We start from the raw sequence: 13772 nt of genomic DNA, 5'->3' as shown, positions 1-13772 counted from the left end.
TCCTCATGACATTTCATTTAATGCATGCAAAGCTATCGTGTAGATCCACTAATCTTCACTATCTTCACTGGTCTGATTATCCCCCAAACTGTGTGTGATGTGGTCTGTGTGGCTGGTATTGTATTTGTGTCTTGTGCTTTCTGTTACATGCTGTGCTCTATTGTAAACATGGCCGTGCTCCTTCCCAGAAGCCCCTTGAACTATACGTACGTCCTTGCCTTTCAATTCACTACTATAACACGAGGGCAGAGCGTTGGTATTTGTCGAATTTGATAAGCTCTTACCGCCTCTTCTGCTTGATCCTACCCACTCCATCCAGGACTTTCTTGGCCAGATGTTCTGCACACTGGGCGAAATTGTGGGGTCGCCGGCCAGCCGACTAGAGAAACCTCTTGGGTGAGTAGAATTCAAATCACAGCTGTGTTTTGAGAAGTGTGTGTGCTGGCTTGTTTCCAGGGTCCAGTATTAGACACACCTGCCAGTGTTGGGTACATCTAGCAGACATGATTTATTTCTTTATTCTTACCTTATTTTTTAGATTATTAAAATAATACGTGATTGCACATTTTTAAGGAACTCTTGTTAAGACTCTTGTTAAGTTTTTTTTTCATGCACCTGTCAAATTTGAGATTTTGGGCTTTTTCATAAGGTGTTTTTTCAGACTAGTAGAAAGAAAACACCCAAACGACACTGTTATGTGTTTCTTTTATAGCACTTTATCTATTATTTTTAAAGGCCATTTTCTCAAAATAATTGTTTTCTCCTACACTGAGCCATAAATGTCCACTTCAGTAGCACTTACACACACCAAACTTTACATTTTTATTCCTGTCTATATCCTGAAGGTTTTTACAGGGTGATTTGTTCATATACAATTAGCTTGATTTTATACAACATTTTACTCTCCCAAAAATGGTACATTATGGAGTGGCAAAATGAGATACCCAATATCCCCTCTGTAAAAAAATTGACTCTAATATGTCAAAAAAATTAACAAGAATTTTGAAACTGACTTGATCCAGTGTTTAGATTTTTGTACTAGAAATGTATGCAAATTAGTGCATAATGGCTCATTTGTATATTTAAACCTAACATTTTAGAAAACTTGTAACATAAAAAATGTTTGCAATTACCAATGTAATCAATCATCTGGGTAAGTAAGGTGATAACACTTAGTTAATTTGTTTACCCTATTCACCTGCAGTGTCTCGCCTTAATGTGTAATTACACATTTAACTACTAAATAATGGGTCATTCTATGGAAATCAAATTTTTTCTGTTCTAAAACAAAACTGCTCATCCCCACAGCCATGTACAGAGGAAAAGTGTTTTATTTTGAGGTTAAAAACTTTATTTTGAGTTAGTTTCTACAAATTAAAATACAATAATGTCAAATATCAATATATATCAAAATAATGTCAACTATCAAATATATGATATAAATGGCATTAAAGAAACAAAAAGACAAAATGCTGAAAAATATTATAAAATATGTAATGAAAACAGTGGTTCCCCTGGAGTTGTTTAAGAATAATCTTTTATTTTTAAATAAAAATCACACTGATGACATAATTTGACTTCCTTCTTCCTATTTTCTGAAGATCTATGAAGAAAGGCCCATGATAAGTCCATCGTCCCTTTATAGTTATCATAAATTTTCTCATTTATCTCATGATTTCATATTATGCTTTTAGTTGAGGTCACTGGTGTGGGAATTGTTAGGGAATTGTAAAAAACTAGAATGCAAATGGATTAAACTACTTAATTTAATGAGTGTACAGTACCATGACTGACAACATGTGGTTTGATACCTTGCAGCAGCCTTTTGAAAAAAAAAAAATTCAGGAAAAATTGTCACTGGTATTACCTTCCTTATGTATGTCGCTGGTGTTACTGTGTTTTTTTTCTGTCACATTAAGTAAATAAAACATAATCTCCTTTTTTTCTTGCATTTTTATTATTTTTCTGTAACTGACTATTTGTGCAAATAAAAAGAGAAATAACATTTAATATTTAATAATACCTTTAGTATTGCCAAAGATGTAAGGTAACACCAGTGACAAAAATGGTACTTTATGGTCTTTAAATAAATGCACAAATAAATAAATAAATAAATTCAAAAACATTAAGATGTCATTTATGTGTATTCATAAAGTCAAAAGTTAATCTAATAATGTGGTTTAAGTTTAAATGTTAGAAAAAGAAATACATTTTTAGACATCTTGCCATACCAAAAGTGGACATTTGTGTAGAATGACCCTAATGTTATTTTCTAACATGCAGGATAAGGAAAAAGGTTTGGTTTATGGTTAGTTGCATGTAATTAGGTATAATTTACTGTTATTACTACAGCAAGTACATGTAATATGTATTAATAAGAGTTATCAAATATATAACACAAATATAATAATACTAATAAATACATTAAATACCAAAGCAAATAAACAAATAAATAAACTAATGTTTTTATAAATAAAGAAAGAAATGTTTATATCATATATCTAAAAATATTTTATATACTGTTATTATATAAATACTTTAATAACAATATAATATTTTATATATAAAATACAGAAAACTTGGTCATTGTTTTAAAAAATAAATTAGTACTTTTATTCAGTAAGGATGCAATAAATTTACTTTTACATTGTTGCACAAAAATTCTGTTTCAAACAAATGCTGTTCTTTTGTACTTTCTATTCATCAAAAACCCTAAAAAAATAATGGTTTCCACAAAATATTTCCAACATTGAGCAAATCAGCATGGTATAGTGATTTCTGAAAGATCATGTGACACTGAAGACTGTCATGAAAGAGTAATGAAGCTGAAAATTCAGCTTTGATCACAGAAATAAATTACTTTTTAAATGGATGGTTATTATGCATTGTAATATTTCACAATATTACTGTATTTTTTTATCAAATAAATGCAACTTTGGTGAGCACAAGTGACTTTTTTCAAAAAATTCATATAAAGAATAACATAGTGTCAAATTAAAGTGTAATATAATAAAATGCTATACAATATGTTTCATATTTTTTATATATAATTTGCATATTGAAAAAAACATATTTATGTCAGCCAGCCCATTTCATTGTGATAAATTACATTACATTTATAAGTTGCAATTTGATTCGTTCCTTCGATGTACACCATGTATAATGTTCCTAATCAGGTTACTGGCAAGTTAACTCTGTTTTATTTACACGCCAAAACCAATTTTTACTCGCATTTGGCGCTTGGCAAGTGTTAATTTTGCACCCTGCTTGTTTCTGTTGGCTGTTTCAGTGTTGGCAGAGGACACATTAGCAAAAGCAGTCGTCTGTGGCCCATTTTTTCAAAAGCATTGTTAGTCTTTTTGTTTCCCCGTCATTGGCCCTGCTAGAGCAGGTCCATCCAGATGGAGTCTGATCGTGGAGCGCAATATTTCTGGCTGAGAAACTCTTTAATTAGAGAGGTACCCTGATGTGTGAGATCAACAGATTTCGAGCCTTAGCTTGCGATCCTCATTAGCTTTAACCGTGCATTGTGGGTAAACTTGTCAGAGGATAGTTTCCTTGGTGTAAAAATGTTGAGACATGCATTTTTTCCTTTTCTCCATAAGTTTTTGTTCTCTGTCTTACAAAAGCAGAATCACGTATTACTCCCAAGGCAGACACAACTTTTAATGAGAGCTGGAATTAGCTGGAAAACAATGCAATACAGTAACTCATGTTGTTGTTTAGCATTGAAATCATTTGTGAGCTGAAAGGCATTTACACAAGCTCTACATTCATGCAAATATCTATATTGTTCGGAAAATTACCCCGGTCCTAGGCCTTCGCACGTGAAACGCACAATCCGTATTCCCCTGAATCCTCTCTAGCTCAGTGAAATCAGTGTTCAAAGCTCAAAGTATGTGTGCGTGTGGAGAACGTGAACATGTTTTCCATTGATTAACTCAAGGAAAGCGTCCTTGAGGGAATAACTGGAATCATAAAGTCCAGCAAACACACACTAAATTGCCTCTTTCAGGCTTCTGGACCATCTAATAAACTGAAAGGGATAACGCAGTACGCTTTTGAGGCGGTGTGAGCAAAGTCTGAGGATATTCACTGTCAGCATGTGTGTTTCTCTCACGTCCATGAGAAATTCAGTTTTGCTCTGCTGCTGGTGTCGTGCGCAAGCTGCGTTAAGCCTGCATCCCCCTGCAGGCATCCAAAGAGATGCTGACCACAGGAGGCTTTCGTGACATTGATGAAAAAGATCTAAAATCAGTAAACCTGAAAGTTTAATGTCTGCCTAGCCTGCCTCGGACGTGTCAAGGTTTTGAAGATCTGAGACTCGTATAGGTACGGAAGATTCATACAATTTTTCAGAGATCTTATATGCCACTTTCCGTTTATAGGGCATAATTTAGTGCACTGTTATTTATTTATTTTTTGTTATATCAACAGTTACTTTTTCATTGGAGTGGTAACTATTGGATACAGTGGCAAAATGTTTGTTTTTACAGGAACAACAACAAAAAACAACTGTGCTTGCAAGAATCTCTCTGTAAAAAACAGAAATATATATATAGGCATTTTTACAAAACAACTTGTAAGTTTTACTGTTTAAAATTGTAATTTACAAAAAGAAAGCAAGCAAGCAAGAAAAAAAAAACAGTAAAACTAACAGTCCTGACACTAAATTTACATAAAAAAAATTTAACTACTGACAAACCTAAAGGGGTCCTATTATGCTTTTTCACTTTTTGAATTTTAGCCAGTGTGTATGTTTGGGCATAAAAACATCTACAAAGTTTCAAATCTCAAAGTCCACTCCAAAGGGAGATATTTAGAACTACAACGAAGGGCTCCTTTGGACTACAGCGTTTGTTTTCTAAATGCTTTCATGTTTGATTTCAATTGCAATTCAATTTCAATTGCAATGCAGTGGCACTGCTAACCAATCACAACACATTTAGTTTTTTCGGAAGGCAGACCTTCATCAAACACAGAACTAATCGACTCATTTGTGCCAGCCTGGGGAGAAAGCTATTGTAATAATGTAAATTATGCGAAAAATCATGCATTTTTCAAACCACTGAGCATGAGAGCATGTTCTAGTGCACCCCCAAAACAAAATAAAGACTTTGTAAAAGAGCATAATAGGACCCTGTTAAAAACTGGAAAAGATATGTTTCTAACCACAACTTTAATAAGAGACATTGATAAATGTATTCAACACTATAATTTGTGAATTTTTTTATAATTATTATTATTTTTTTTTTACTTGTCCACTGTACTTTACAAATTCTCCAAATGTTGTTAAAAGCTAATAATAATAATAATCTCAGTGTTTAAATAGAGAGATGATAAACTGAGACAGAACAGGTATGGAGAACAAGGAAAACCAAAAGCCAACAAAACTAAATGTAGACCGCAATATGTATTTAACATTCCACATCTATTAGTTTTTGACTGTATATAGTAAAGGAATATACTATATATATATATATATATATATATATATATATATATATGATTTTCACCATAATTTGTAAGTCTATTGTTGCAAAGTGCAGCATTCCAGCTTTGTGAATATTTATATTGAATTCTCCCTGTACTTTCATTATTGCAAAATATGTCTTGGCGAAATGCACACAAACATAATCTGTTATGTCTTACATGAACGTTTAGTTAATGCTTAGAAAAAAAATCCGATGTGTAACGTTATATTAGATCTATGCATTACAGTAGGTCTTAATATAGATCTGGCTCAGTGTTAATCAAACATTAAAACAAAAGACGGAATCACTCGCTTATGATTAAACTACTCTTTATTTGAATATTTGCATTCTTTTTTTGTAACAAAAAAAAAAAAAAAACAGGTACATTGTGATTAATAGTATAGTAATTTTTATTGACCTAAAATGTTGTTTGTCAACCTCAGGGTCAAACTAAATTGTGTGTGTGTGTGTATGACCCACATTTTTTCACTCTCACGCTCTTTCCACTCTATTTCCACATTCCCCATTAAAATACCTTCAAAATACCTATATGAAAAATGAGCCACGGCCGTTTGAAGACGATTGAGTCAGCAGAGTTGATTTAGAGAAAAATCAGGTTAAAGTTTTCTGAAGATTCCAAAACAAAAGCAACGTTGCATATTTTCCTTCAGTTGTTTTCTTAAGCACTTTCTGTCCTTGATACTTTGTTGAAAAAGAACAAATATCAAACTTTTAAAAAACTGTTTCTAGCCTTTTTTCATACAATATTCTTGGAAAGTGCCTCAGATTTCAACAATATATCCCTGAAAGTTTTGATATAAGCTTAGCCCAGCAGTGGGCTGCCGAACATCCCACAAGTATTGCAATTAGTATACTTTGACTCTCCTTGCATGAGCACCATCTGCAGATGTCAGGAAGCTAACTTTAAGTACTGGACGACCCCCCACCATAATGAGGTCTATTACATGTTGCAGTGGATGTAAATGTCAGTGTTTAATTAAATGTAGAGACAGCAAAAGTGAAGATATGTGAGGTTTCTGTGTTCATTTCCCACCATCGTGGTCCCAGACAATCCCAGCGCTCTCAGCACACATATGTCTGAGTCTCAGGGGGGAGAACTCCAGCCCGGACACCAATCTGTTTTCAACGGTTTAATAAGCTCTCCTAAAGAACATTTATGCTGTGTCTTTACAGGAGCCAACCCTTCTGTCCACAAGACACTCTGTGAACACATGCACATTTCCTCTACCTCTAAGTCAAGCATTGCTATTACAGCTGCTCATACTTGAGTCAGGGATTTACCAAACATCAACATTACAGTTGTAACTTATCCCAGATTTGTTTGAGATCATTGTTGGTTGTAATGATCTAAGGAATTCGCCTTAGGGTGTACTCACTGTTGTTACCAGCTATTTTGACAATAATTATTTTCAGAGGACAGTAAATCTATACAAGCTGCACATTGACTACTCTAAAATATATCCAAGTTTAATTTCTATAGATTTCTATAGAGAAGATATACTAAAACGGTTGCTAAAAGCTGAGGGGTGTACTCACTTTTGTGACATCCTGTACATACTAGGGCTGGACGCTATGGCCAAAATTTATATCACAATATATTTCTCAATTTCGGTCAATACAATATATTTCCAATATTGATGTGAACAATATTAAAAAAGCCTTAGAAAAACTGCCAACAACACCCTCAACAAATGTCTGTACCTACAAACTTCTGAAAAAATGAATTTGCCAAGTCTATGAAACCTCCTAAAGAGTAAGCAAAAAACAAAAACAAAAAGACAAACATGTTGCTGGAGACGAGCTTTTTTGAAAATGCTATCGAAATATCAGAAATGTGTTTAAAATTATATCACCGCTATTTAAAAAATAAAATATATAGTGATATATATTGATATTGAATTATTGTCCAGCCCTAATACATTCATACATGTCTGCAATAACAAATTAATTTCAAAGTGCTGCTTTTCTGTATGTCAAAAGGTTGGACACTTGCAGGGTTTCTCGTTTGGCAGAGCGGTTCACTAGAATTTTGTGAGTATTCCAAATGAACCCAGACCCTTCTAAAATGAACCGAGCTGATCATTACAGAGGTGTGAAGACTTAAAATGTGCATTAAGGGTGCAATTCAACTATTTGAACATTTTTTTGGGAAAGTTAACAAAAGTGAACTGACATCTTTCCAACCAAAACCATTTTATGCTCTTTCTCTTTCTCTTTCCTCATTTTTTGTGCCGAAAGGCTCTTTGGACAGCATAATACATTTCAAAACGACCTCAGTGCGGTTCTCCAAACAAGCAAACAAAGGCTTCTATCTGCAATTGTTCCTCCATTTCCACCTCCTTTCTCCACTGCTTTTAATTGTTTTGCCTTTAATCTTCAGGAAATTGGACCTCACATTAATTATGAGTCGCAGGTCGGGTTTTGATGATGAAAGAGAGACGTGAGAGAAAAAAGGCGAGGAAAACACTGAGCATATTCAGCGCAAAAAAAATGCAACAGATCAAGTGTGTGTGCTTGAATGGCGGATGAATAACAGGCTAGAAGGTAACAAGCAATAAGAAAGAGACAATTCTGAGCAAGTACAGAGACAAAGAGCCTCATAAGATGAATTGTATTTGAAGATAAAATTAGAATTTCACCTGTTTTAAGGAGAGAGCTTTACATTGGCTTTCCTATTTATCTCAATGGCAGTTGTGTGGCTAATGCAAGCTTAGTCAGGATTTGTATATTGCTTGTTAAAAAAGTTTTTTTTTTTTAATAAACAGCTACTTTTAAATGGCAGTCAGTTGAGAAATATGCTTTTTGCAGCCAGATGGTGTAGTTATGACATCTACCAGCAGGGGTTAACGGGCCTATGCTAACTAGCCAAACCTTGTGTCCTTGTTTTTGGTCAGCCAGCAGTTAATTAAATGTAGTGGAAAATAATTTGAGCATATCTGTATAATATTAAGCCAATTTACTGTCTATCATTTTGTACATGTAGGGGAGCGCGGGGCACAGATATATCGCTTTGTTTCATATTTACAGTGTATACGTTTTTTGTCATTTACCTCAAAAGAAAGGAAGTGAAACGTGACAACATGCCCCGTAGGTGGGGTACATTGTAACATCTGAGGGGCACGTTGTAACACGACCATATGGCAGCTTAAAATGTAATCTGATCCAATGAAAAAAATATACACAACAAACTAAAATATTGTATCAATAAAATACATGAGTTAACTTCTTCAAATAAAGTAATGACGTTTTTTTTTTTAAATAAAAATAATCTAATTTCAGAGTTTGACAATGAACACATAGCAACAACGCTTGGAAGACAAATAGATGAAACACATTTAGACATTTAGAAAAACACTCCTCCCTCCACACACAGCTCTCATAAAACACGACACACATAAACGAGCCAAAATGCTTTACATTTCTTGAAATAATAACTTCTGAACATTAAACATTGATTGTCAGCCTTTATTCACCTGTTTCTTGGGGTTTCTTATCAAAATCCTTAGAATTAAGTAGTGTAAATTTCATCGCTAATGTCATAGAATAGCATAGTTTAATAACAGCGGGGCATATTGTCACACAGTGTCACAACGTTCCCCATCTGCGCCACTGGAGTTTAATACAGGTTAGTGTCTTCTGCTGGTTTGCGAAGCATTAATAAACTATCTAAACTGATAAATAACAAATTGGAGATTAAAATAATAGCAGATTTGTCTAATTTTAAATGAATACTAAAAACCGAAATGAAAAGTTTACTTCAGCCAGAAATGTACTTGTACTATGGTAAAATAAATATTTAACGATATCTTCAAAAGGCTTTTGAATTTTGGCGCCTCTGCATAGTGTTGCTATGGCAACTAGTAAATACCGTAAATTTGGTTATGCTTGCATCTACCCTAAATCTACCCTAAATTCTTATAAGAAGATCAAAGATATTTTTTTTCCAGTTAGAATCAGTGAAAATTACTGACCTCAAATTTTGTGTGAACTGACCTTTTTAGAAAGAACCTCACACATAAGAGGTGCGTGTGAATGAAGTATCTCCGCTATAGAGAAGCCAAGGTGTGTTGATGTACATGATGCATTCTAATTCGAGAAAGATCAAAGCAAGCGATTGAGACATAAATAGACAGTTAGATTAAGAACCTTTCTCTCATCGTTACATGAAATTCTCTTTTTGAGAGCCTTATCTGGGAGCCAGAGCCTCCAATCTATTCTTGAAAGGCACTGTAAATGATTTGTTTGCTGTTTAGCAGATTAAGAGACTGTTTAGGAGCCAGGAGAATTTAAGAGTTGTGCACTACAGTTCAAAAGTCTGAGGTCAGTAGTAATAATAACATATAGAATTTTATTCAGCAAGAATGCAAAAGTGTCAGTAAGACATTTCTAACATTACAAAAAGATTTCTATTTCAAATAAAGACTGTTCCTTTGAACTTACTATTCATCAAAGAATCCTGAAAATTCTGAGCATCAAATCAGCATATTAAAGGATCATGTAACACTGAAGAGTGGAGTAATGATGCTGAAAATTCAGCTTTGATCACAGGAATAAATTACATTTTACAATATAATAAATAGAAAAGTTATTTTAAATGACAAAATATGCTGCATTTTTATAAAATAAATGCAGCCTTGGTGAACCTTTTTTTCTTTTTAAAAATCTTACCAACCCTAAATATTTAACAGCATTGTAAGTGAACCTAAACCATTGGTAAACTTATAAATGAATAGAAGTTAGACAGAGTTTTATACGAGTATAGTTGCTACTTTGTTTCTAAAATAACCAAAGTTTTGCAGTGTCTCTATGAAATCAACCATTAGGTTTTGTTTGGGTTTAGTCTATTAGCTTTAAAAGCAGTGGTGTTTGTTTGTCTTAATGCTTGGCTGCACCATAGACTAAAAGCTACTGGCTATATGCCCCACCATAGCTTCCCATCAATGGGAAATACAACACAGGAAAGAAAACTATAAAAACAAAACAAAACAAATGTACTGTTGTGGAGCAAGGGATGACAGGTGGAAACATGGATCTATATGCAGACTATTTAATAATAGAAACTAGAACAAACAATAAACCAAAACACAAAGAACCAGGAACAAAAACACAGGTAAACAGAACAACCATTAGACTGAAGAACTGACAAAGTACAAGAGAAACACAAGAGCTATATACAGTGCCTATAGAAAATCATTATACCCCTTTTGAAATGGTTACTTTATTTACAGCCTGAAATCAAACCCCATTCCAAAATAACTTTTCCAGCTTTATTTAAAATTTTGGTCTAACCAATTAAAGTCAAAACCGTTCTGCAAATTAATAATAAAAAAGAAAAGATAGAATAACAGGGTTGGAAAAGTCATCAGTCCATTGATTTAATACTTCGTCAAGCTACCTTTTGCTTTAATTACAGCCATTCGTCTTTTTGGATATGTTTGTACTAGTTTTGCACACCTTGATTGGGGAATATTTGCCCATTCTTCCTTGCAGAATTGCTCAAGTTCAGTCAAATTCTGCGGTGAGCGGCAATGGACTGCTCTCTTCAAATCCATCCACAGATTTTCGATTGGATTTAAGTCAGGGCTCTGACTTGGCCACTCCAGGACATTCACCTTCTTATCCTTAAGCCATTTGGTTATTGTTTTGGCAGTATGTTTAGGGTCATTGTCGTGTTAAAAGGTGAATGACCTGCCCATCTTCAGCTGTCTTGAAGTTTCCCTTAAGAATTTAGATGTACTTGGCAGCATCCATTTTCCCTTTAATCCTGACCAATCGCCCAGTCCCAGCTGAAGAGAAACACCCCCTTGACATAATGCTTCACAGTAGCTATGGTGTGTTTTCCTTTCACCAAACGCATAGAGTTTAGTCCAAGAAGGTCAATTTCGGTCTCGTCAGACAATAGCACCTTTTGCCAGAAGGTATCAGACTCTTCTAAATGTGTTTTGCATAGCGCAAACGAGAAAGTCTTCTTTCGTGCCACCCTGCCATATAGGCCAGTTTTGTGTAAAGCATGGGAGATAGTTGTCACATGCACAGACTGACCAGACCCAACCATATAGTCTTGTAAGTCCTTCAAAGTTGCCTTTGGCCTCTGGGTAGCTTCTTTTATCAATGTCCTCCAGGCTCTGTCATCCACTTTGTATGGATGGCCTGATCAAGGCAATGTGCTGGTGGTGCCATACGCTCTCCATTTCTTAATGATGCTCTGAAAAGTACTCCGAGGGATAGCTAAAGCCTTTGAAATGTTTTTGTAGCCTTCTCCTAACTTGTGCCTTTCTACAACTTTATCCCAGAGGTCTTTTGAAAACACTTTACCAACCATGGTGAATTCTTTGCCGTACCATGCAATACTAACAGTGGAATCTTCAAGAAAGCTGGTTTTATTCTAAATTAACAACACTACTCTTGATGTCAGGTGGGACAATTAGTATATAATGGTATACTCTAAGGGACTGATCACTTTACCAAACCGGGCATTTCACTGATTATTTTTTAATAATTCTCCATTTTTTAAATGATATTTTTACTTAAATGATGAGGGTTATAATGTGTGCATGCAGCTCAAAAAGTTAGATGTAATTTATTATATTTTCCAGGGTGTAATGTGACAAAAGGTAAAGGTTTTTACAGGGATTGATGATTTTCTATAGGCACAAGCTTAACAAGATAAGAAGACCTAGGGAGACTAATCAGTGGGAACCACTGAACCACTGGACTAGATCTATCTATCTACCTACCTATTTATTACACCAGGGGCCTCATTTATAAAACTTTCTTACGCACTGATTTGATCTTAGAGTGTTCGTACGATCAAATCCACGTCAAAGTACAGATTTATAAAAACCGTCTTTGACGTGGAAAAGTACTTATCTCCACGTCAGATTCCAGCTTGGCGTACGACCGTTTCCTTGTGATAATGCCTGGTATTGCTGATAGTTCAGCCTCACTATAATTTGATTTCTTGCACTCCTTTTTACTTGCCATTGTCACAGAGTTTTTGCTTTAGGAATGAGCTCATTTTATATGTTGGCGTTTCGACGGCGGAACATTCAGCTGCACACAATTCCACGATCATTTGTGATTTATAACCGAATGACTGGCGGACGCATGGATTTCGTGGTACGTTCGTTTTCTCTGAATCGCTCTTACGATCAAATCAGAAAAGTTCTTAGATAAAATCAAGGATGGTTTCTACGCAAGTCTTTATAAATGAGGCCCCTGAACTGGATTTTTATCATAAGCAGCACTTTATTTATAAACCAGATGTTGTCTAACATAATCAAGATGCATTTGTAGTCATTATGTGGCTAATGATGGCCTGTAATTAAGTACAGTACAAAATGACACATTAATTGAAATTCAAAGACAGTTCTGCAGGCTGCAGCTAAATGAGAGCAATTAACATCTCTCGACCTGAAGTTTTCTTAGTTCAAGCTCCAACCTGTTACACACACAAAGTTCGAGTTTTGGCTTTTTGTTTCTCTTTTGAATATCAAATTAGATTAATAGTGCTGAATACAGAGCAACCTGAATTGTTATATGGCTGCAGTGAGTGCCTATATTCTTCATGTTGAATAGAATTCCTCATTTCCTGCTGGTCTCAGAAATGTGTGAATTCCCTTTACACCTTATCTCTACTCCATGAATAAAACTAATTGAAAATGCAAGCTTTTGCCCTAAGATCACGTTGTATTCAGCTTTGTGATTAGTTATTCCTCAAAATCCCAAACTATGTAAATGTACCACAGGACTAGATTTATATCTAATTTAAATATGCGAAAGAGGATCTTTGGTCAAATGCCACCTGTGACCTTCCAGTGATTACCACAGAAAAATATTTTGTCTCGTACCTCAGTTTTACAAAGAGTATATGCAAATTGTACACTGTTTTGAAATATACTGTGTCACTTAAACATTATGTGTTTACAAAATCTTGTCTGTGCCAGATTTGTGTCGGCTTGTGTCGTGACTATGCAGATTCAGTTAACATAGTTACTTTCAACACTCCATCCACAGGATTTATGGGCGTAATACAAAATCACTTCAAAGAAAGACTCCACGATATTGGACAAAAATGTACAAATTTGTATTATTTAGTATTTAATAAAAATAACTTTTAATTATATATTTTAAAAACGTAAAAAACAAACAAACTAACAGTTATCACCTTGCTTACTCAGTTGATTGATTACATTATTAACTGCAAACATTTTTTTTATTACAGGTTTTCTAAAATGTTAGGTTTAAATATGCAAATGAGGCATTATTTAATGAAAA

At 34.4% G+C, this 13772-nt stretch overlaps 1 protein-coding gene across 1 annotated transcript in view; it reads left to right on the top strand.

Annotated features, from left to right (window-relative positions):
* cpne5b (copine Vb) overlaps positions 1-13772 on the top strand; it is a 177738-nt gene that overhangs the window by 65554 nt on the left and 98412 nt on the right. Inside the window, exon 6 of the mRNA XM_073825851.1 lies at positions 320-396. Within this exon, the coding sequence (XP_073681952.1) occupies positions 320-396 (77 nt within the window). The remainder of the gene's footprint in view (positions 1-319; positions 397-13772) is intronic.

Source organism: Garra rufa, chromosome 20, assembly GCF_049309525.1.
Source record: "Garra rufa chromosome 20, GarRuf1.0, whole genome shotgun sequence".
In the NCBI taxonomy this organism is placed as follows: domain Eukaryota; kingdom Metazoa; phylum Chordata; class Actinopteri; order Cypriniformes; family Cyprinidae; genus Garra; species Garra rufa.
Note: the sequence above shows the minus strand (reverse complement) of the source record. Positions and strands in the feature narration are given on the sequence as shown.